Source organism: Herpailurus yagouaroundi, unplaced genomic scaffold (assembly GCF_014898765.1).
Source record: "Herpailurus yagouaroundi ecotype Mexico unplaced genomic scaffold, PumYag 308, whole genome shotgun sequence".
In the NCBI taxonomy this organism is placed as follows: Eukaryota; Metazoa; Chordata; class Mammalia; order Carnivora; family Felidae; genus Herpailurus; species Herpailurus yagouaroundi.
In genome coordinates, this window is record NW_024412525.1 from 2,280,508 (window position 1) to 2,304,643 (window position 24,136).

The 24,136-nt window shown below is 53.2% G+C and overlaps 1 protein-coding gene across 1 annotated transcript in view; it reads left to right on the plus strand.

The window, feature by feature from the left end:
* PKP1 (plakophilin 1) overlaps positions 1–24,136 on the plus strand; it is a 48,797-nt gene that overhangs the window by 17,334 nt on the left and 7,327 nt on the right. Inside the window, exons 3-8 of the mRNA XM_040462342.1 lie at positions 14,451–14,845; positions 17,520–17,664; positions 18,624–18,831; positions 19,598–19,775; positions 21,150–21,264; positions 23,171–23,326. Coding sequence (XP_040318276.1) covers positions 14,451–14,845; positions 17,520–17,664; positions 18,624–18,831; positions 19,598–19,775; positions 21,150–21,264; positions 23,171–23,326 — 1,197 coding nt within the window. The remainder of the gene's footprint in view (positions 1–14,450; positions 14,846–17,519; positions 17,665–18,623; positions 18,832–19,597; positions 19,776–21,149; positions 21,265–23,170; positions 23,327–24,136) is intronic.

Genomic DNA, 24,136 nt, shown 5'->3' on the forward strand with positions numbered 1-24,136 from the left:
CAATGGCTCCACCTAGTAACTGCCCTGACTTACAAAGTCAGGCTCGACCCCCTCCCCTGCTCCCATTTCTCAACTATGAATGTCACTTTCCAGATATGCCAGCCGGGCTCCTCTGGCAATGCCTGCTGGGCCTCTGTTCTTGAAAAGTCCAGGAGAAGGGAAGATAGAGGGGATATAGACTCCTTCTCCCAAGCAGGCCTGGCTCCTGCTCTAAGAGGGAGTGATTGATGTGTTTGCCAACTCAGTGTCCCTGCTGCCAGCCTGTGACTCACCCCCACTCAGCCCTGGGAGATAGGAGGGTCCCACAAGGGCCCCAGGCTCTCACCCAACAAGAAGAGACAATGATCCTACTTGCCAAGGGACAGAATGTGCCCGAGAGAATAAGGCGAGGGAGCGAGAGCTGGCAGGGCCGGCTCCCAGGGGACCCCTCCCTGTGGAGAGCAGTAGCTTGGCTTGTGGTATGTTTCCACAGACACCTTGCTGGGGCCAGAGACGCTCCTATATTTAAACCGTGGAGAAGAAGCATGTGGCAAACGCCTATATCTGGGGTGTCCCTGAGGGATGGGCCCTCCTTCGCAAGCTGCAGTCCCCTGGAGGGGCTCTGCTTTTCGTGTGAGAAGTTCCCGCTGCCTTTGAGTTGGGTGCTCAGTGAGGAACTTGCTTTAGGGCTCGATTTCCCTGCGCAGCTGACTTCAGCCTCTTAGGGAAACCTGAGGCCCCTCCTCCTGGCCAAGGTTTGGGTGAGCCAGAGAGGACTCCCCAGAGGCCAAAGATAAGGTAGAGAAAAGGAGGAAGCACCGGCCTGGACGTGGGGTTCTCTATCACTGCCCATGTGGCCGTTGCTGGGACCCCCCCCTCCTGGCGGGGCCTCGGGTTTATCAGCAGCAGGAGTAGACAGTGGCTCCATCTTGAAGCCATCCCTGAAGCTCTGATATTCCAGATCCTGGGCCTCCCTCAGGGGAGAGGAGTCAGGGAATGGCTCCCACGTCCACACCATGGACTTGCAAAGGGATAAGAACGTGGTTCCAGCGAGCACACGCAAGTAGCTTCCGACGGCGGGCTTCAAGCAGAGAAAAGCAGGCCAGGCTGCCGGAGGAGCTGAGCTTGGAATGAGATGTGAAAGGAGAGGAGAGCTGCCCTCAGCAGAGAGGATGTGGGCAGAGGAGAAACGCTCCTGGGCCTGGGGCTTGGTCTGACAGTAGCCCTTGGGCCCTTTTTCCTGACTGATCACCCCCAAGGAGGGTGGCTATTTGCATATTGCCAGCCACAGAGTTCTCACGAGCCTTCCCTGGCCTCCGGTAACCAATTCCTGGGGGCACAGGACCATGGTGCCTGTCTGAGCTGAGCAAGCCTGCTGCCCACACCTTCCTTCTGCCCCTGAGGAGCACCAGACCCAAGAGAAGGCAGTGAGGGCCCTCATGGGGGAGGGAAGGCCGGGCAGTTTGGTCAGAACACTCAGGGAGAGATGTCACTGCCCACTGCCGAGGGACTCCCTGGGGCAGCGATAGAGCCGCGGGCAGCAGCCCAGGACACCGTCAGCAGCTGGCGCTTCTCAGACGGTGCGCTAGAGGGAATTCCCTCCCCTCACGAAAGACAGCAGTGCCATTTTGCATCTTCCTTCAGCTTAATCTCTGCTGGGTGCCTCTGGGGCTCCATTTCTTCCAGCCTGACAGATAGGGGGAGGCGGTTATCCCCTGACCACATAGAGTGGAATTATGCCTTCTTCCAAGAAGGAAGATGGCATGAGTTGGTCGCTATTCTCACCTTCCGTCTCACGTACAAATTCAAGGTAGAGCCTCTGAGACTCTAGAGGGAAGATTGGAAGAGTCAAGGATAATTATACACTTTTTTATTTTGCTCCAGAAGAAAATTAGTGGAGTTCGGGGCCTGGGTTTTGTTTTGTGGGGTTTCTGGGGGTTTTGTTTCTCTTGGTTTTGTTTTTTGGTTTTTTTGTTTTGTTTGTTTTGTTTTGTTCTTTGGTCCTGACAAGAACTAATCTACTCAACCACCAAGTCTTTAAAGTCCAAGCACTGTAGTTAAAAACAACTAAAGGAGGAAACAACAGCATAAGAGAGGATGTAATTAAGTGCTATTGTGTACAGCACAAGCCAACTTAAACCTCTCCAGGCCTCAGTTTCCTCATCTGTAAGTGGCAGGGGGGGACCAGGTGATCTACGAGCCTCCTTCCCCAGCTCCAGACCCAGTTCCCAGGAGGAGACAGGTTTGGGCACAGGCCTCCCATGGGGTTAGCAGGCAGGGGAGAGAGCTTGCGAGGCCGCCACTGCCCCGCCCCTTCACCCACAGTCCGCTCTTACAGGGGGGAGGAGGGATAACTCGGTCCTCAGCACCCCTGCCATTTAACAATCCCTTGAATTAGTGCAGCATTTTGAATTTACACAAAAGGCTCATGTTTTTATTTCCCCACTTGATCCTTCAGTCTTTGTGAGATCAGTAGGTGAACCGGGTATTATTATTCTGATTTATGTGCAGGGAAATCAAGCTGCAGAAAAGCGCAGGGACTTGCCCGGTACCTCACAGGTAGACTTGGCAGAACTGAGTCCAGGGCCCAATGGGCCGGAGTGAGTCAGGATCTCTCCTGCTAGGCGAGCTCTGCAAATGCGCCGGAGCCAGGAAGCGGCGGGGACATGATGGAGGGCCATGAAAACAAAGCCCTGGGTAGATATTCTGATACCTCTTTTCTGGTTTGAGAGTTTTCTTTTTGTCACAGAGCTCAGGAGACAAATGCAGCAGCATTTCCCAAGTGGGTGGAAGAGCCGTCCCCACCCTTCATGAGGGTGAGGCCCAGCATTCTCCCCCAGGGCCCTGGCAAGTCTCTACGGAGGCCTTCCTGCCCCAGGAGAGCAAACTCAGCTAAAAAACACAATCCAATCAGGTGGGGGGTGGAGGTGGGAGGTAGAGACACAGCCAGGGAGAGAAGAAGCTTTGGGGCCCTAGACCCCCAGCCCCTCCCCTCCTACTCATTGGCAGGGCACACAAGGGTGCGGTCTGAAGGGGGTGAAGGTGGGATTGGTGGGGTTTGTCCGTTCCCAAGCCCTGAGCAAGACTGGGAAGAAGGCCGCTTGTAACTTCAGTGAGGGCTGAATCATAGAATGCCAAAGTCCGAAGAAGCCTTATAGGGCACACCGTAGTTGGGGAGATAGGATCAGAGACGTGAGGTGACTCCCCAAGGCTGCACAGCTAAACAGAGAAGAACCAGGACCGGAGTCCCGATCTCCCAACTCCTTGCCCAGAGCATCTTGTCACACTGTTACATCTGGATACCCTTGTCACTGTGTGCAACAGTGTGTCCCAAACCTCAGTCACTTGCAGTCTGCTCTCACAATTTCTATGAAATTATCAACCAACTCTTATTTACTTATTTTTAATGTACTTACCTTTAATTTTCAAAAGGAATTTTGAAAAGGAGAATTTATATCACTAACTCAAAAGTAAAAAAAAAAAAAACAAAAAAAAACAAAAACCCAGTATTCTTTTCCATAGATGAAGGCTAACCGTAACTTATAACCAATAATAATAAAAATAATTAAAACAAATCATCATTTAATTCTAGCTAGATGAAGCTTTTGTTCTCTCTCTCTCTCTCTCTCTCTTTTTTTTTTCTTTCTGCTCAGAAAGGGAGGCTGGCAAGTATTAAAGAAACATACTGGGGGCGCTTGGGTGGCTCAGTCGGTTGAGCATCCAACTTCAGCCAAGTCACGATCTCGCGGTCCGTGAGTTCGAGCCCCGCGTCGGGCTCTGTCCTGACAGCTCAGAGCCTGGAGCCTGTTTCGGATTCTGTGTCTCCCTCTCTCTGACCCTCCCCTGTTCATGCTCTGTCTCTCTCTGTCTCAAAAATAAATAAATGTTAAAAAAAAAAAAAAAAAGAAACATACTGGCACCAACCTAGACTTTCTCCTCGTGGTAACCAAATGGAAAAAGGAAGAGCTTTCTATATGCTTCAGTGTTAGTTACTACTGTGCCTTATCACCAGTGGTGTGTGACCTACCCTAGGGGAGATTCTGGGTCACAAACTCATCATTCAGGATAATTTTCCTAAAGCTGGTTCAGCAGGTCAGGTAAAGCTGAAAGCCAAGAAGAAAAACAACAAAGTGGAGCCCCTCCCCAAGATGCATGACCGAATAGTTGTTTTTTTTTTTTTAATTTTTTTTTTTAACATTTATTCCAGAGAGAGACAGAGCATGAACGGGGGAAGGTCAGAGAGAGAGGGAGACACAGAATCCGAAACAGGCTCCAGGCTCTGAGCTGTCAGTACAGAGCCCGACGCAGGGCTCGAACTCACAGACCGCGAGATCATGACCTGAGCCAAAGTTGGACGCCCAACCGACTGAGCCACCCAGGCACCCCTGTTTTTTCTTTTTTTTAACAGAGCATTTAAAGATAAATTTTTTTAACCTTTTGAACCCCCCCCGCCACTCATCCATTTCTCCAGCCCCCCCCACCCCCTCTTCAGCCCCTGGCCTGCTCTCTGTATCTAATAAGCCTGGTTTTTGTGTTTTTGTTTTTGGGTTTATGGGTTTGGCAGGGGAGGGGGGATTTAGATTCCACGTAGAAGAGAGATCATATGATACTTGTCTTTCTCTGACTTATTTATCTTAGCATAATGCCCCTAAGGTCCATCCACAGTGTTGCGAATGACAAGATTTGATTCTTTTTATGGTTTAATAATGTTCCAGGGTGGGGCGCCTGGGTGGCTCAGTCGGTTGGGCGTCCGACTTCGGCTCAGGTCATGATCTCGCGGTCCGTGGGTTCAAGCCCCGCGTCGGGCTCCGTGCTGACAGCTCAGAGCCTGGAGCCTGTTTCGGATTCTGTGTCTCCCTCTCTCTCTGACCTTCCCCCATTCATGGTCTGTCTCTCTCTCTGTCTCAAAAATGAATAAACGTTAAAAAAAAAAATTTTAAAAAAAATGACGTTCCAGGGTGTGCATATACACACCACTATTTCTTTATCCATTCATCCATCGGTGGACCCTTCGGTTGTTCCCATGTCTTGGCTGTCGTGAATAACTCGGCAGGGAACATAGGAGTGCAGGTATCTTTTCAAGTTAGTGTTTTCATTTTCTTTGGGAAAATGCCCGAAAGTAGATGCACTAGTTCTGTTGTTAATGACTGAAGGAAACTCCGTCTTGTTTTCCACGGTGGCTGCACCAGTTTGCATTCCCACCAACAGGGCACGAGGGCCCCCTTTTTCTTTGGCCCCTCACCAACACTTGTTATTTCACGTTTTTCTAGCCATTCTGGCAGGTGGGAGGTGTTATCTCATGGTGGTTTTGATTGAAATTTCCCTGACAACTCGGGGCGCCTGGGTGGCGCAGTCGGTTAAGCGTCCGACTTCAGCCAGGTCACGATCTCGCGGTCCGTGAGTTCGAGCCCCGCGTCGGGCTCTGGGCTGATGGCTCAGAGCCTGGAGCCTGTTTCCGATTCTGTGTCTCCCTCTCTCTCTGCCCCTCCCCCGTTCATGCTCTGTCTTTCTCTGTCCCCAAAAAAATAAATAAACGTTGAAAAAAAGAAAAATTTCCCTGACAACTAATGATGTTGAGCGCCTTTTCATGTGCCCGTTCACCATTCGTGTGTCTTCGTTTGGGAAAATGTCTATTCGGGTCTGCCCATCTTTAAATCAGATTGTTTTTTTGTTTTGTTATGTTGCTATTGAGTGGTATGACTTCTTTATATATTTTGGGTATTAACCCTTTATCAGATATATGATTTGCAAATGTTTTCTCCCATTTGGTGGGTTGCCTTTTTATCTTGTTGATGGTTTCCTGTGCTAGTGCAGAAGGGCTTAGTATGACGTGGTCCCCTTCTTTGCTTCGTTTGCTTTGAAGTCAGATTCAAAAAACCCTCACCAAGTCAAGGAGCTTACTGACAATGTTTTCTTCTAGGAGTTTTATGATTTCAGGGAAACATGATGTTTCTGACTGTCTACAGCTCTCTGACCTGATTGATGGCCTGCTGAGTGCTGAGTCCTTTGGGGTTGCTCTCTGGGGCTAACCTGGGAAGTGTCCACATGAAATCCTGGGCCTCTTCCACACCTGCCTGCAGCCCTCATCAGCTCTTAGAGGCCCCACGATGCTGGGGGCAAAGTGGAGATGCTGTGGGAGGAAGCCTGGGGAGAGTTGGGGAGCTCAGGGCTAGCTAGTGACCCAGCCCTCTCTTCTCTTCCCTCTTGACTGCCTCCGAGGCTTGGAGCATGGTGGCCCAATTCCCTGAGTATGAAGAAGTTCAGCAACCCTTGGCTAATTCCAGGAACTCCAGGCCCAGCCTCAGTCACCAGTCTTGACATGACTCCCTGCTTTCCCAGCCCAATTTGTGTGTGCTCAGCGATGCATTTGGAGCAAGGTGTGGTTGCAAGGGTACCAAACAGTCACTGTCCTACACCTTCACACTTGTGTCCCAGTCAAAACAGACCAGTTGTCATGACCATGGGGTCTCCTTGCCCACAGGTGTCCCTTGGAACAGAAGGTCTTGTGGCCCAAGTCTTTGGGCAGTAAGGTTGTGTCACACAGCTGAGCAGCTACCCTCCCTAAATGTCTCTAAGCATCGCTCACAATGGGCCAAAAGCTGGGGGCACGTATTTCCTATGTTTGCAACCCCTGGGGAAGGAGTTTTCTAGGAGCCAGCAACTAGCCAGAGAGGCAGGTAGAGTTTCTGCAGAGCACCCCCGAGCTGCAGGGGCTCCTTGCCATTTAGACTTCCTTTGTGTCAACAGACTCTGGTGACAGAGTGGTTGGAGGACAAACACCAGGAGGGAGGTTGGAGACCTGAGTCCGGGTTCCCAGCTTAGTTGTGTGGTCTTAGCCAAGCCTCGAGTTCTGTGAGCTTCCTCCATACTCACAGAGAGCACAAGGATGCGGCCGTCTGCCCTGACATTTCACTGGCAAAGCAGGAGACCAGAACGCTGTCCAACAGGAGTCTCCAACAAGATGCTGAATGGGGAAGCTCTTTCCACACTGTAAAGCACCATGCCTGCTAAGGTGTTTTTACATTATGTTCAAGGAACTTCCAAAGACCCTCCCTCCCTGGGTCCCCTGCCAGCAGAGTGATGTGTGTCCCAGGTAGGCAGGTGTGCATATGGGAATATGTGTGCATATGTGCACACGGGCTCCCCTTCCAAAGTGAGACACAAGCCCTGGGGGATCCAGCCCCTTTTCAGGTGAAATTCTGTCCCTCCTTTCAGGTGAAATTCTTGACTGTCTCATCAGTGGGAGTGGTTTCCTTCCACTGTTGATGTTTCCGGGGAGCTCTGCTCTGGGCAAAGTAAGCATCTGTCCCTGAGGATGTTCCCACCTCATGGCCTCTGGCCCTCTTCTTATGTCTGGAAGCACCTCCAGGCCCGGTGTATGTATGGGATCGTTAAGGGGGCCACCGAGCCTCCCCCCAGGCTTCCCAGCACAGTGTTGGGGGTGGGTGGCTTGGTAGGATCTTCCTGACCCTCAAGTATGCTCATCCAGGAACTGGTGTATCCTCTGAGATTCCAGGAGTTAGTTCAAGTTCGAACTTTATAAGACTCCTTCCCAGGATGAACAGTTACTGGGACAATGGAATCAGCCTCTGGGCTCAAAAGGCAGAAGCTGTGACCACAGAACATGGGACTCCTGGAGGGCAGAATAGTCATACCTCAGACTTGTCCGAGCCCATGTAAGAGAGGTGGCAAGATTCAGGGGTCCCTGGCCCCCGGGCCTGTGAGACCTGTGTCTCAGGTGGTAATCACCTGCTGGGGATTTCCTTTCCCAAATCTAACATGTGAAACTTTAGGTCCTTGCTCCCCAAACCCATCCTGGGAGTTCCAGGAGCTAAAAAAACAAAAAACAAAAAACAAAAAACAAAAACCACTGCTCAGACGTGAAGGGGGAGAGGTGCCAGAGAAGATTTTCAGAAAATCCGCTTTTTCCCACAGTCGAGCCGTTCAGCCAGGAGCAGGATGTGGAAACGGAGCTGGGTGCTGGAGCTGACACGGTTGTCTGTTCCGACAGCAGATGGTACTGAGGGCCAGATCTCAGCGAGGTGCTGGGGTACACAAGTGTGTTTGGGCCTCCCGCTGCCCAGTAGCACCAGGAGCTGCGGTGGGCCTCCCCTCCCCCCAGCCTGAGACACAGACTTGGAGCACGGAGCCCAAGAGGGCAGGTGCTTCTTTCACCGGACTTGTGAGCTCCCTGGAGAGAGAGAGCAGCACCATCTTGAAAGACCCACAAGCCACAGCCTGGAGTTTCATAGGATCTTTTCTAGCTGGGCTGCAGTTGTCCAGAAAACTTGTTCTGAATTACCCACATTTCCCACTACTGCCCAGATTGATGCGGGCTCAGAGTTTCCACCTGTTAAAGGTTACAAGGGACACTAACCGTTATTAGCCAGCTCTCTGATGAACTCTGTCCTCATGGGATGGGCGTCAAAACTTTCATGGGTTTTTTTGGTTTTGTTTTGTTTTGTTTTTACACTTAAAAAATTCAGGCGATAGAAGATGGCCAACGCGTGACATCAGGCCGTCTCGGATTCCTGTTGTGCCTCCCCTGACTGGGTAGACAGGGAGCTGGTCATCCGTCAGGCTCTGCCCTTCAGTTTGCAAACTGGGGTTCCCTCCTGATTAGGCACTTCTGGTCTACTCAGATGGAATCGTGGAGCAGCTCTTCCCTGCCCTTGAGGACCCCACAACAGGGGCCCGCCCACCACAGCCTCCTCCAAACAGAATGAGTTTGCTCTTTGCCCGGACGTCAGGGCTGCTGAGTGAAGGGGGGTGGGGGGGCTGCTCTGCTCTCCACGTGCCACACAAAGTCACGTGCCCCAGAAAGGAAGGAAGACCAGCCCGGGGTGGGACCATCTGCTCCTCACCAGAGAGGGAGCGGAGCCCAGGGGGAGACAGGGACTGGCACTCCTCCTGCTGAAGTCCCACCTTTGGTGACTCAGGCCCAGTGGCTCTCAGTGACTCAAACTGCTGAGTAAGCAGCCACCTCTACCCCCTGCACGGGGGAAACTCCCCATGCCCTGGGGCCCTGATTGTCCCCTCCTGGGCAGCCCATGATGGGAGAGGACCTGCGCCTTCCAGATCCCCAGAAAAAGTAGAGCAGAGCTGCCACACAGCATGTGAAGGCCCCTCCGGCCACCCTGTGACAGGCCAGCCACGCCAGTACCGTTGTATCTCCCGGGAGGATGAAAGAGAGCTATGACATGTCTTCTACACCAGGGCCCTCAAACGGGCACTGACGGGGGGTAGTAGGTACAAGGGAAGTGGCGAATGGGATCTGTCCTCAAGGCATTTCCAATGAAGGTCTTTCCCAGGAGGGCTTCGCCAAGCCCAAGAGGCACAGAGACCCCATGAAACCGTGTGCGTGCACTCGCTCTCATGAGAAGGGCGTTGGAGATCACGTTGCCAAAGGTGGCCCTGCTGGGCACTCTGCTGGGTGCGTGACTGGGCAGGGAAGAGCAGGGTGCGTCCTGCTGGAGAGCCGGTTCGGCCGGTCCCACCTTGCTAGCAGAAGCGTGGTTTCAAAATGGGCTAATAGCTGGGGACACAGACACTCTTTTCATCTTGGTCTGCCCAGCACATGCCTGGCTCCCAAGGAGTCAGCAGCTTCTGTCTGATCAGCCTGAGCTGGAATAAAACTCTCTAGGCTCAACCCACCAGCTAATATCACCCAGGTCACAAGGTAAAGGGAAGAATCCTGGACCCCTTCAGCCTGAACCCATGCAGGGCCACCCTCACAGACTGGCTTGCTTCATCTGGAACCTTCCTGCCTTCCTAGCAGCTCATTTAGTTGTTGAGGCTCTCCTGCACCCACGGGAGTGCGGGAATTCCAGTACAACAGCCCAAATTTCCATCCCCAGCACAAAGTCCCATGGCAAGTCACAACTCTTCTGGGCACTTGCAGTGAGCCCAGCCCTGTTCTAGGCACAGTAATTTGGGGGAAATGACAGAGACCATTAGCAACTAGAGAAAACACAAGGTCACAGTCAACAGGGTGTGCAGATGACAGTTTGGAGACAAGGCCTTGGAGAAACATAGGATTTGGGTGGAGGGGCAAGGAAGCTATGCAGGATGGAGAAGAGGTTGAGCAGAAGCAGGATGTGGTCAATGTCACCAGACAGTGTAAGAGGGTGTGTTGGGGAGGGGAAGAGGTGACCAAAGAGACAAGGGCCAGGCTGGTGGTTTTGTCTTGCAAGAAGCAGAGAGACACTGTGGGCTTGTCAAGCAAGGAAGGCTTTGTCTGAGGAAGGTCAAGTGGATGGCACCACCAGGAAGGCACCAGAACCCCAGGGGCTGGGTTAGGGGCTGGCAGGAGGCACTAGAATTGTCCGTTTGTGAGCTGAAGCTTGTCAGGGCCACAGTCTGGGCAGTGGGAGTGGAAAGGGAGGAGTCAGAAATGATTCTCAGTTGGAAGGACAAAATGATGCCATCTCTTCCTAAATGGTTAGTCACTCTCATGTCCAATGATCTTGGGCCAACAGGAGCTCTTCCAGGTCAGGGGCCTCTTCAGACTGAATGGACCTCTCAAGGGAAAGCTGACTATCTTCAGTTCTTGGATCTTGGGATCTATTAGTCTAGTCATCTTCTAGGACTCAGTTTCATTGCCTGAAAAATGAAGGGGTTGGCTTCTGAGCACTTCCTGGTAAAAGGGGGAACAGGAAGAGGGGCTGGGGAGCATTCGGCAGTACATAGAATTCCACTCTTCTCCAAGAAGGAAGGGGAGAAGAAAAGAAAGGTGGGTTAGTTACAAGACCTAAGTCATTAGCACAAGGGGGAGCAGAGCAGGACTTGGTTAGGAGAGGCTCCTTGCTAAGAGCAGCTCTCTCTAGTCCACCTGGAAGGTGGTTCCACGAGTTGACCTCCCCAGAGCCCCATTGATCTTCCAGGTGGAGAAGCATATCTGTCTGGACACAGCCTGGGCTTCCCCCTGGCTGTCCAGCCCAGCCTGTTCTCTGGTTGAGGGTCAGCTCTGCCCCCAGAAAGTCAAGTTACTAGCCACTGGAATGTTCTGATGCATGGACCATCCCACCTGAGGCCGGAGTTTCCCAAGGAAGCATGAGATAACCAGACAAGGAGTGTGTGTGTGTGTGTGTGTGTGTGTGTGTGTGTGTGTGTCTCACTGTCCTTTGTATTCAAAGCAGAGGACGCTGCCAGAAGATTGCTATCTGAGTGTGGGGTGTGTCTGGGAGACCCGGCACTGGTAGGGAAGCTCTCCCACCTGCCGTGGGCACGGGCACGTGTGTGCACACTGCCCTCGTATTCCATTCTGGCTGCAGGTGCTTGATCAGGATCTGAAAGGGTGGGTTTGGAAACGTGTGGGGGCATTCTTGCTGGTCACAATGGCTGCATGGCGTACTGACATTTAGGGCCTGGGGGCCAGAGGCAGCTAAACACCTGTAATACTTGGGACAACCTGCACAATGAAGAATTGTCCTGCCCCAAATGCCGACAGCACCCACGTAAAGAAACACTGCGTCATCCCTACATAAAGTCATACAGGCAGACCACACTCCTTTGTTTTTCTGAAACCTATTGAGGCCTATTCTGTGGCCATTGGGTGAGACTAGCTTGGGTTCTAAATACTAGCGGGTACCCCTACCCGGGGCTGGAGCTGGCCTGGGTTCATCCCCCTCATGTGCCAACCTGGTCGCTCCTTTAGGTGTGGCTTGGGTGATGTAAACCCTCAACCAGGTCCTACATGCCACCAGTCTGTGTCTAGTCTGAGCATCAGAGGGATACAGATGGCCCTACTAAACAAACATTTATGTCATGCACTGTCCTAAGCACTTCAGAAACGCTCATTCACTGAAGTCTCCCAACACTGGATACAATTATGTTCCCAGTTTGACAGATGTAAAAAAAACTGAGGCATGGTGGGTTTAAGTAACTTGGCCGAGGCCACCCATTGAGCAATTGACATGGCCAGGACTCGGCCCAGGCCGTGTGGCTCCGGACTCTGTGTTCTTGACCACCGAGCCCCCTCTGCCCGGTGAGCTAGAGGAATGCACCTGGAGTCCCAAGGTCTCGTCCTGATAGGCAGAAAAGGGAAAGGTCACAGGCCATCTGTGCCCAGAAGACTGGTGATAGCCGGCCTTGTCTGAGCCCAGAGGGGTAAATGCAGACTCCCTGTGGCGCTAGGGCAGAAAAGGGCCTGGCTGAGAGGAAGCTCGGTTCCCACCTGTCAAAGTGATGATGACGGGAGAGTCACCCACAGCTATCCTCAGCCACCAGCAGACAGCACAGCAGCCAGCAGCCATGATACAAGAGCCGGGGTGGGGCTCCCAGGAATGGGTGACGCCACTGGGATGTAGCTGCGGGGAGCGGGGCAGGAAATTCGGTCCCACGGGGACAGCCCTGCCTTCTCCACCACACCTGACCCCTGCGGGCACATCCAACCCCACTCCCCGTGGGCAGCCCACCCTCACCAAGACTTGGCAGGGCTGCCTGCTCCTCCTTTTCCCAGCCCGGGAGAGCAAAGCCCAAAGCCTCTGTCAGGCTTCATCAGCGTGATCACATTTCTGCTGGGTTTGGTCCAGGATGAGTGTTTGGATTCCTCAGGTATCTGAGATGACGTCCAGGGGTGTCATTTACTGAGAACAAGAGAGTTCCTTGTTGCATTTCCATTTAAGGCTTAGCCTGCCTCCAAAGTGCCATCATCACCTCCCCGCATCCTGGGAGAATGAAGTTGAGAGGGGTGTGGCCATTGGCCTAAAGCAGGGGAGGCCTAATTGCATATTTTGCAGGTAAAGTCTACAAGGTGCTACAAAATGCGAGTTCCGAGTTCCCGTCAAAACGCTCATCACTTCTCTTCCCTCTGCCTGTTATTGTTCATTTATGCCTCCCCGGCACCTGTTCCCTTTGGGGTAGGTTGGTTTGACCCAGTTTGAGGAGGAAAATTGTGCCCACCGGAGTGCCCAGCTGAGCATGTGGGTGGAGCTGATGAGAGCACCGTTGTGAAGGTTAAAATTTTGTGGCTTGTGACTTTTGTGTTTTTTTTTAATTTAAATATATGAAATTTATTGTCAAATTGGTTTCTATACAACACCCAGTGCTCATCCCAAAAAATCCCCTCTTCAATACCCATCACCTCCCCTCCCCTCCCTCCCACCCCCCGTCTTGTGACTTTTGGATGCCACCTCTTACTGGGACCTCAACCCATGGGTGGCTTCCTGCTGAGAGTCTCCCTGCAGAGACGAAAGGGCACTGGCCAAGAGAAGTCCCCTCCCCAGCCTTGTGTGGCTAGATGTGGTGTGGAGGAGAATAACCCAATTGCCCAACCACCTCTGCCACACACACACACACACACACACACACACTCATGGGGTGGGGCAGGCAGGCTCCGGGCTGCTAGACTTGGCCTTGGCTCATCCCAGCAAAGGTGAGATCCAAGTCAGCACCTGTGTGGAGACATTTTATCAGGCTCGGTGTTATCCTCTAGTCTGAGAACAAGTCAGAGCAGGCAGGCCCACTGGCCTGTGAGCTCCTGGGAAAGTCCCCCTCGAACAGATCTGCTCCGAGCTCATTCCCACCAAACCTTCAGCTTTGCAGGCTCTTCCCAAGGGAAGCTGCATCCCTGAGCAAGATCACACAGAGCCCTGGGGGTCGCTTCATTACCATAAGTTTTCCTGTTGGATTGAGCCTCTGCCCAGCCTCTCCCCACTGCAAGCTGGATAACGAAGCCCAGGAGGTCCCCTTGCGCCCCACCCTAATCCCCTGGCCTGCCTCCCTGTGCGCAGGCACTCTTGTAAAAGGTGGCACAGTAGCAGAAGTATTTTCTCTCTTTGGCCTGTGAGGGGTTCCCCTGGAGGGCCCGTTACCATTTGCTTCTTGCCCTGGCAGAGGGGAGGCAACGTGAGGAGTTCAACAGAGAAATAACAGTGGAAAACAGCCCTGGCCAGAATAGGAGAGATTTCCCCACCCTGAGTGCAAGTGGCCAAGCAAGGCTGGCTGTGTTGGAAGCTGCCGGTGTCTGGGAATGGCACGAGGTGACAGGGCGAGGGTGTAGGGACTGGGCTTCAGTCCAGGGTTGCCCTTCCCTCACTGAGTTCTTCTGTGCCTCCGACTCCCCACCTGGACAAGGCCGTGGAGGGCTGGGTCGGTGGCTACAACCCACTGTCGGACGTACATCTTACATCGCAGCCCAGCACCCACGTGCTGTGTCACACCACCACGAGTGTCTCTACTCCCGGCATTGCACTCGGAGAGCTTACATTCCAGTATATACTAGTCTATTCCATTTTTTTAAAATGATAGTCACAATCGGCTAAATTGATTTCCCAATCCATAATGGGTCGCAATCTGCCATTTGAAAAGTAATATATCAGATGATGGCTGAGATTCCTTCCACTCCAAACATTCTGGGATTCCACGAACATTATCACAGGGGCGGGGGGCAGACTCCGCCCCATGGCCAGCTGGATCCAGAATCCCCGGTCAGGAACCTTGACTGAGCCTTTCTCCCTTTCTCTGACCAGATCTACAACGGGACCCTCAAGCGGGAGAATGACAACAGACGCTTCAGCTCCTACAGCCAGATGGAGAACTGGGGCCGGCACTACCAACGGGGCAGCTGTAACGCAACGGGCGCCGGCAGCGACATCTGCTTCATGCAGAAAATCAAGGCGAGCCGCAGCGAGCCCGACCTCTACTGTGACCCTCGGGGCACCCTGCGCAAGGGCACACTGAGCAACAAGGGCCAAAAGACCACCCAGAACCGCTATAGCTTCTACAGCACCTGCAGTGGCCAGAAGGCGGTCAAGAAGTGCCCTGTGCGCCCGCCCTCCTGCACCTCCAAGCAGGACCCGGTGTACATCCCACCCATCTCCTGCAACAAGGACCTGTCCTTCGGTCACTCGAGGGCCAGCTCCAAGTAAGTGCTGCCAGGCTGTGTTGGGGGCCGGGGTGGGGACCAGGTAGGAGACGGAGTTCGCCTGACTATACTACACAAGGTTGTTGCTGATGATAAGAAAGACGGCCTCTTGTCCCCAAGGGGCTCGTTGTCCCTGTGGGGGCAGCGGTGGGGAGGGGGGCGCTTCCTGGCCTCGGGAAGTGTGAAGGGGGAGACAGAACCCAGACATTCAAACAGATGCATTGAGTATATAGGTTCTAAAGGGTCGCGGGTTATGAACAGAGGGAGGCTAATTAGAGAAGGTTAGCTAGGCTCATGGTTCTCAAAGCGTATGCCTCCCAACAGCAGCAGCAGCATCACCCAGAACTTGTGAGAAATGCTAATTTTCAGGTTGCACCCAGACCTACTAACTCAGGAACTCAGGGAGAGACCCGGCAGTGTGGGTTTTAACAAGCCCTCCAGGGGACGGGGAATCTGTGATCTTAGCCATGCACATCTCTATCCGTGTTCTGGAAGAGCCAACGAGTTTGCCCTGATGTAGACGATGGGAAAGGGGCCCTGTTCCACCTTATAGGACAAAAGACGGCCAAGACAAACAGACATAAAAGTTGAGGAACCGGAGCTAGTGCTGAGGAACAGAGTACAACCCTTGTCCCTCAACACTGAAGGCCCGTCACCCAGTGAGAATGAAGGAACGAAGGCGGGTGTCCCGTCAAGAGCCACGGGCACAGGGGGGCTTGCGGACGGCCACAGTGTCTCTGGGGACACTGAGCCTGCCCTCCAGGGCTCAGAGCCCCATGAACCTCCAAACTGTTCCTTATCACCGCTTAATGATCGTTTATTCATTTATTTGACAAACATTCACTAAGCATCTCCTGTGCTGGGGAAGTGTGGTAAGTGTAGGGACACAGCTAGGAACAGAGCGGCCTAGAGCTGTCCCAGAGCTACACAATTAACTGATAAACTGCTTTTCCTAGAGTGCCAGGAGCTTGCATTCTTCACCTCTAGTCCTCATAGCCCCTCTAGGCAGGTACTAGAATTCCCGAGGAGGAAACAAGGCACAGAGATGCTTGCCCAAGGCTACACAGCTGCTAAAGCATTCCCACACTCTCCCCCACTCACCACTGTTTTAATACTAAGCTGAATCCCGAGGTAGAGCTGGACCTCTCCTAACTACTCAAAGGTCATAAGGTATATTTAGGATGATTCGGAGAAGGACCAAGAAACCCTGTCCCTTGGAGCAAGGAACAGGGCAGCGTCTAGCCCTAGCTTATTGCCCCAAACCAGAGGCCCTGAGAGGTCAAGGTCTAGGTAAGACATGGGAGGGGATGAATGTCAAGCCATTTAGAGATGATGTCTGACTGGCAGATGTGACATTTTCTCAGTGCAGGGCCAGGGTGCTGCTGATACAAGACAGGAGAGCTTCACCCCTTGGGCAGTTTTTCCAGAAATGGAGTTAGGATGCCACACTAAAACTATGAATTCTTACTGAGCATTTACTGTGGCAAGACTGAGGCTAGTAAAAGTGAGAAGAGGGCTTCCTCTAGAAATGCTGGGGAGATTTCCAGGGGGGTAGGGCTGGGTACCATAGAAGGGGCTGTCCCTGCCCTCAGGAACTTTCCATCTCTGTTGGCAACCAGGACACAGACAGGTGGAAAGGCAGCTGAGACTCAACATCACAGAAGCTGGAAGGATTCCTAGGAGAGAGGTTTCCTTGCCCTGAAATGTTCACAGCAGCAGGACCTCAGCAGGTCACATGCACCGTGAGGGGAAGGGAAAGGGGTACACCCGAGCCCTGATGAGGGGTCAGTGAAGAGAAGAGTCAGGCTGGAGCAGACCTTGTTAGGGGCTGGAGAGTGTGCAAGAGGGCTTAGCAGAGAGCCAAGCTATTAGGTTAAAACATGAAATTTTTAGTTTTATGGCTCAAAAAGGTTGACTATCAACCCTTTCACATGGTTCGACTTAACATGTGCCCTTGGATATTAGTCTAAGCAGTCTGCGCTTGAACCTGCCGATGGGAACAACACAGTGAACCACGTTTTAGGACTGTGAGTATGGAAAAGGAGAGTCAAATTTTGGATGACGGAGCTTGGAGAAGAGAGCCAGTTGTGAGGGTGTCTTGCTGTAGTTCCAGTGAGAGTGATCATGGTCAGAAGGAAGGCAGTGACCGTGAGGTTGGGAAGAAGAAGCAGGTATGAGGATCTTTGTAAGAAGAATTAGCTGGACTTTGGAACAAAGGGAGTGACGGCAGATGGCTGCATTGATGGATGGATGGATGGATGGATAGAGACAGGAGGGAAGGAAGATGGATGGATGGATGGATGGACAGTTGGACAGGCTCACAGCCATTCTCTTCCATTTTCCCAATACCAGGCACAAACAAGAAAGATGGCAGAGGGGTGGGGAGCTTCCTCTTGGGAATAGGGCAGAGTTTTGTCTTGGTGCAGAGGTAATTTACCTGTTTGGATATTGACCCATGACCTGGACTTCATCACAGTGAGTGCTCGCCGTGGATGAGCCTTTTCCCTCCTCTGGAAGAACTGTTCCACAGGAATGTTCTCCAAGTGGGCCTAGGGCTGCCTTGTTCTGGCTTTCCAGATTGCAGATGAGGCTGTGCCAGCTTGGGCATACAAGGGGAAATTCTCCCAGCCTACCCGGTAACCACCACCCCCCCCCCACTGCCCGTTGCCCACAGGATCTGCAGTGAAGATATTGAGTGCAGTGGGCTGACCATCCCCAAGGCCGTGCAGTACCTGAGCTCCCAGGATGAGAAGTACCAGGCCATCGGGGCCTATTACATCCAGCACACCTGCTTCCAGGATGAATCGGCCAAGCAGCAGGTAACTGACCACACACCCTCCTCCCCTATAGACCTGGGCAGGGACTGGGTGTGTCAGCCTGACCCCATTTAGACATGGGTGGGGACATCTGCACTTGCTCCTTCTCACCCTGCCCAGCTGCCTTGGGTGAGCAGTGTGCTTGGCATTGCCTGAGATCACAGCTGGGCATCTTAACCCTCCAGGTGAGTGGACATTAGTCAGGAATTTCCTCCACTGATCATGAAAGAGACAGCTGTGAGTTCAACAGAAATCCCCTTTCTCAAATTCCACTAAAGAGTATGACTACTTTCCACCCTTCAACTCCCTCCCCCCGCTTCCGTCTATCTGTCTCTCTGTCTCTCTGTCTCTGTCTCTTTGCCTCTCTGTCTCCATCTCTCTCTCCCTTTCCAGAGCTTGATCCTCTCTCTCCCCAGGCATGTGTGCTGGAAACTGGGGCTTGGTCATGCCCCCCCGAGCTTGGCTGGCAGGAAGGATGCCTATAGGGTTCCGCAGCTCAGCCCCAGGGAACGGTGCCTGAAATGTGTTTCCTAGAGATTCTAGATCCATCCGAATCAGAGTTCCTGTCACAGGAGAAAGTTCCCATGGGAGGGTCTCCTTTATGTCTGTCCTGCTTTAGGACTTTTGAAGTATATTTATAACCATGTCCTCTTGTCCTCACCACCGTATTTCAGAGGAGAAAAGTGAGGCTCAGAACAGAGGACTGCCTTGCTGAGGGTCTCCTGCCGAGGATGTGAGGGCGCTGGCATTGGAATCCATCTTAGTTTCTGGTCTGATTACATCTTGGTTTTCTGAGTACTATTACTCCACACTGGGTTTTTTTTTTTTTTTTTTTTTTTGGCTGGCTTGAATATTTCTGAGCTGACAGTAGACTTTGGGGTCTGAGAAAAATCACTTCGAGTAGTGTCATCAGATCAGCCTCACCTCCTTGACTGGCCCATGTGGCACCTGTATGTCAACAGGTCTATCAGTTGGGAGGCATCTGCAAGCTGGTGGACCTCCTCCGGAGCCCCAACCAGAACGTCCAGCAGGCTGCGGCTGGGGCCCTGCGTAACCTGGTGTTCCGGAGCATCACCAACAAGCTGGAGACCCGGAGGCAGAATGGGATCCGAGAGGCTGTCAACCTCCTGAGGAGAACCGGGAGCACTGAGATCCAGAAACAACTGACTGGTAGGGATCCCCAGCCATGGAGAGCTAGGGTTGGGGGTGGGTGGTGTATAGGGCATTCCCTCCAGTCTGGGCCCAAACACAGGTGCACATTTGACCTCCGGCTAATGTCTTGGGAGCCCCATGGTACTGACGGTGGCCAGGTTAGTGGCGTCCACATGGTGCCTACCCACAAGGTGTCAACCTTGTTGAAGATAGAAGGCAAGGGGTAGAAGGCTGGTGTCCAGGCAGGATCCATATTCAACAGACCCTGGGATTTCCAGACGAAGAGGAGGACGTGAAGTTGGAACTTCAGGTCTTAAGCGCCCTCTTGTGTCCAAACAATATGCGAAGCACTCAGGCCTGGGGCGCAAGGGTTAGAAGGAACTAGGAAGCCCTCAGACTGGACTGGGAGATGAGACCACGTACAGAGTAACCGTGATAAGTGTTTCTGGAATGACCTTCAGGTGGAAAATAGAGAACATTAGAAGACTCTAGCGCTAACATTTATATTAGAAACTAAACGTTTCTGGATGACCTTGCACATTCATAATTTTGACCTCGATAAAGAACTCTAGATGCTCCCTGCCCTCAAAGAACCTGAAGTCTTGTTGAGACATTGGAAAATGAGCTCAGGAAATAATCAGACACTAGATTTGATAGACCAGGCCTACTTGGAAGACGATGTTTCAGTAGGGCTCCCTTGCCAGAGCAGGCTGGGGGTGGCACCTCGGCACCTGGGGTCTTCCTGAGCCTGCCATGTGTTGAGTTGACCATCCCCAACCTCCAGGGCTGCTCTGGAACCTGTCTTCCACTGATGAGCTGAAGGTGGAACTCATCGCCGACGCCCTGCCTGTGCTGGCTGACCGGGTCATCATTCCCTTCTCCGGCTGGTGTGATGGCAACAGCAACATGACCCGGGAAATAGTGGACCCTGAGGTCTTCTTCAATGCCACAGGCTGCTTAAGGTGAGAGAAGAGTGTGTCCCTGGGGTCCTTTTGCCCCAGCCCTGGGCCTTTCTCCAGGCAGCCCCATCTTGGCCAGCCTAGGGCAGGGGACGTAAAATGCAGTCTGGCACTGATCTTCAAGGGCAGACTCCAAGAAATGGGACTTCAGCATCCCTAACTTCCCTGGATCTGGATAAGGCTCAGGACTCCATGACCTCCTGTAAGGGACCTCAGCAGACTTAGTTAGAAATCTAAGAGTAGAAATGCCAGATCTGAATATCCAAACTGGCTCAAACATTCCCCCCCTCCCGCTCCCCAAAAATGCATTTCTTGTACTCTCTTGAAGAGTGTTCTTTTAGACAAAAGTCTGCTGATTGGCTCCTAAATGAGTCACTTCCCAGCTGTGGTGCTAAGACCAACGGCCATATTCATTGGCATAAAGGTGGCACTGCTCTTTCCAGAGTCTCCTGAGTCTCATACCAGGGTGAGGCAAGGCCCCTGGGGGCTGTTGGAGGAGGGACCTTGGTGTGCTCATTCCAGAGGAGAGGTTTACAAGTGGGGTCATGGGTGCTAGGGTAGAGGTGGAACAGTGAAACAGATCCCCGTTAGGGTCACACCTTGCTCTGATGGGGTTCATCTTTCCCAACTCCTAGGAGCCCCGGAATGAGGGGTGCAGTTGGGGGGTGCTTCTGTGTTCTCAGCTTATGCTCCTCCCTGTCAGCCTCCATCAGTGGCCTCCAGTGAGCAAAGTCAGGGTATTAAGGACTTCAAGGGGCTGCAAGGCTATTAATAGCAACAGCAGCCACAGCCCGCCTGCAAAGGAAAATGGGCCCAGACTGCTTGGAAAGGAGCTCACTGCTGAGGCAGAACACAGCTTCCTTGTGGAGGGGGCATCTGGCCCCCAGCGGAGCACCCCTGGGCTTCTTTCCCAGATCCAGCCCTTGGCCCCAGCACCCTACAGAGCTTCTCCTCCTCCACAGAAATAAACTGGGCAGGTAGAAGCTTCCAGCCCCTGTTCAACAGGTGCCCAGTAGTGGTAGGGAGCGTGCCTCGACCTGCCAGCTGCACTAGAGCCATGGACAGTCATGAAAGTTACAGGCCTGGAGCCCAGGGGGGCAGAAAGAAGGATGAAAAGAACTGAGTTCAAGGAGACCCCATCCAACCTCAACCAGGACTGGGCAGAATCCGCTGAATGGTTTTTCTTTCTTTCCTTCTTCCTCGCTTTTTTGGTTTTTTTCCTTGTTCTCCTACTACCACACCTCCAAACTCATCCCCATCTCCTCTGCCCCTACTTCCCCCACCTGCTCTCTCCCCCGCGTGCCCTCCAACCACACTCTTCTCTACCCGCTTCCCTCCTCCCCTGCATCCTCACAGCCTCTCTGTTCTCTCCCTCAGGAACCTGAGCTCTGCTGATGCAGGCCGCCAGACCATGCGAAACTACACGGGGCTCATTGATTCCCTCATGGCCTATGTCCAGAACTGCGTGGCCGCCAGCCGCTGTGATGACAAGGTGAGCGTCCCACCCCTCTCTGGCCCCCAGTCCTCCTCTCTGTCCGGAGCTCCAAGACCCAGGACCTCCCCAGGATCAGTGAGGGCAGCTCCTTGGCCTCCAGGTCCTGACATTTTTCTTTCCCAGGCTCCACGAGGCAGGTCTGCACTTGAGGGGGCCCTGAAGGCATGGTCTGGTGACAGGACAGAAGGCCAGTGAAGGGGATGGCTGGATGCAGAGAGCTCTGCTGGCCTGGGGCAGTGTTACAGGGGCAGAATCCCCTCTTCCTCGCTTACAGGCTTTGTGAATGCAGACGCTTCCACGGTGTCTGTTTCCTGGTTTGCACTGTGCTCATTCGGGGATAATCACAATCATATCTATGTCATGGGCTGGTTGAAGGGCTCAATTAGTTAATAAGCAAAGCGTGAAGAAAGCCGGACACAGAGGGAGCTCTCCGTGAGCATTTGCCCCCACTGGCATTGGCAGTGCTGAGCCCTGCCTGCAGCCCTAAGGAACCCCACTGATGCCCCCAGGGATCCTTCCTGCACCAAGGCTCCTTCTACCACAGTTTCCCACCACCTGCCAAAGAGACCATTGGCAAAGCCACCCTCTTGTCCCCTCTGGACGTTTGGACACACTAGCACAAACAGACAGAAAGGAAAAATCACAGAGGAAAGAGAAACTGAAGGCTGAGATATTTCTACCACGGCAGGACAGACACTCAGGAGAATAGTGAGTTCCCAGAGTCCCTAGATGACCAGGGGACTGTCTGGGCATCACGGCCACTGGGTCTTGCACAGTTTCCCTGTGGAGAGATTTTTGTCTCCTGCTCATCCACTGGAAGTGACAACAGGGCCTCAGGAGAGAGAGAGAAAGAGAGAGAGAGAGAGTCACTCGAATGTTCAGCCAGGTCCCAGTGGACATCATGTTTTTCAACTCTGGATGCAACATCCCCTCTACCTGTGGAACCCAGACCGTGCAAGTCTGATTCCCTCAAACCCTAGCAGGGCCGAACATCATTAGGAAGGTAAGTCTGCTGTCTCAAAGCCCAGCCTGTCCACTGAGGACAGATGGCAAAGACCTAGGAGCAGCTGCCATTGCAAAGTACTGGGTCCCAGGTCCCACTGCTCGTGTAGATTTGGGATGGGTCAGCACCTTTGGTATTGGAAGCTGAGGACTAGCCATGAAAGGAGGGAATAACAGGGACATGGGGACTCAATGGCTTTTGAACCTAAATATGTCAAAGCTGCTCCTGTCTGTGCCAGGACAGAGGGTATGTTCTTTAATAGCCCAATCTGACCATTGGCACAATGGCTGTAGCAAGAGAAACAGTAGCCACTGTCGGGGCACCTGGGTGGCTCAGTCCATTAAGCGTCTGACTCTTGATTTCGGCTCAGGTCATGATCTCACGGTTTATGAGATCGAGCCCGGCATCAGGCTCTGCGCTAACAGCATGGAGCCTGCTTGAGATTCTCTCTCTCTCTCTCTCTCTCTCTCTCTGCCCCAGTTGCTCTCTCTCTCTCTCTCTCTCAAAACAAATAAACTAAAGAAAAGAAATAGTAGCCACTGTCTGTTGTGTCCTACCATGTGCTAGGCCCCACGATAGCCACTTCCATGTATAATCTTCCCAATAGCCCGATGAAGTAGGCGACGTCAGTCCCATTTTACCACTGAGGAAACGGGCCCAGAAGTTGAAGAAAGCCATGACGTTTCACACAGCTAGGAAATGACAGAACTGGATTCAAATCCAGATTCTGGGGAGTGTTACTGGGAGCTTTTTTCAGACTGCGGTGGGTGGCTGTGTTCCTCTCTCCTGGGGCAGCCTAAGGTGCCTGCCTCTCTCCCATTAGTTAGGGCAGGGAGTGAGCCCAGGACGCCATCAGGGAAGGGCACAGGCTCAGGGGCCTTGCTTCTGCTTGGCCCCTAGTCTGTGGAGAACTGCATGTGTATCCTGCACAACCTTTCCTACCGCCTGGACGCCGAGGTGCCCACCCGCTACCGCCAGCTGGAGTACAACGCCCGCAATGCCTACACGGAGAAGTCCTCCACCGGCTGCTTCAGCAACAAGAGCGATAAGATGATGGTGAGCACAGTCGGTTCACAGAACCAGGGCCTGCTGCCCGCCAAGCACCCCGCTGGGCTCAGCTGCCTGGCCCACCCCTTCCTCCCTGCCCCCGTCCCCCCGAAGCCTGAAACCAGCCGTAGGAGACAAGCCCATGCCAGAGCCTTGGCCTTAGGATTGTGCTGCACCCTGGGAGCTGAGTAGAGGGCATTCTGTCTTGCATGCAGACGGGATCTGTGTTCTTGACGGTGGGAGCTCAGACCGTCCCAAGCTCAGAAGCTCCGGTCCTCTGTTTTCACAGCTCATTCTCACTTACCGTGTAATTGGTAAACCCTGCCTCATCTTCTCCATTACTGTGGAAGGTTTGGGGGCAGCCAGGACTCTAAGCCCTCTCTGGCCTGGTTCCCGCCAACCCCCGAGTCCCCCAGGTGCCACCAGAAGCAGAAGGGTGCTCTGGAGGGAGGGTCAGGCTCCCCACACTGGGCACAACTGTGGCTGCTGGGCCCCTGGACCACCCCTGTTTGACCCAGGGTGGGTCAGCCTTGGAGTCTGACTCTGGGAGGAGAGGAAGCATCCTGGTGTGAGACCCCAAAGCAGCCCGATGCAGCTGGAAGGTTTGGGCAGAGGCTGGCCTGCAGCACACTTCCTGCGATCTCTAGATTGTTCTCTGCCTCCCTCAGAGCCAGCCCGCAGGACCATGGCCCCTTGCCTTACTCATTCTGCGGAGCTGCTGCCGCCATGAGGAAAAGGGCACCGGGGCAGGTGCTTCCTAGGCCCCTTCCCTCAGGAACCAGGCCCCTAGAGTTGGGGGAGGGCACACAGAATGCTGGG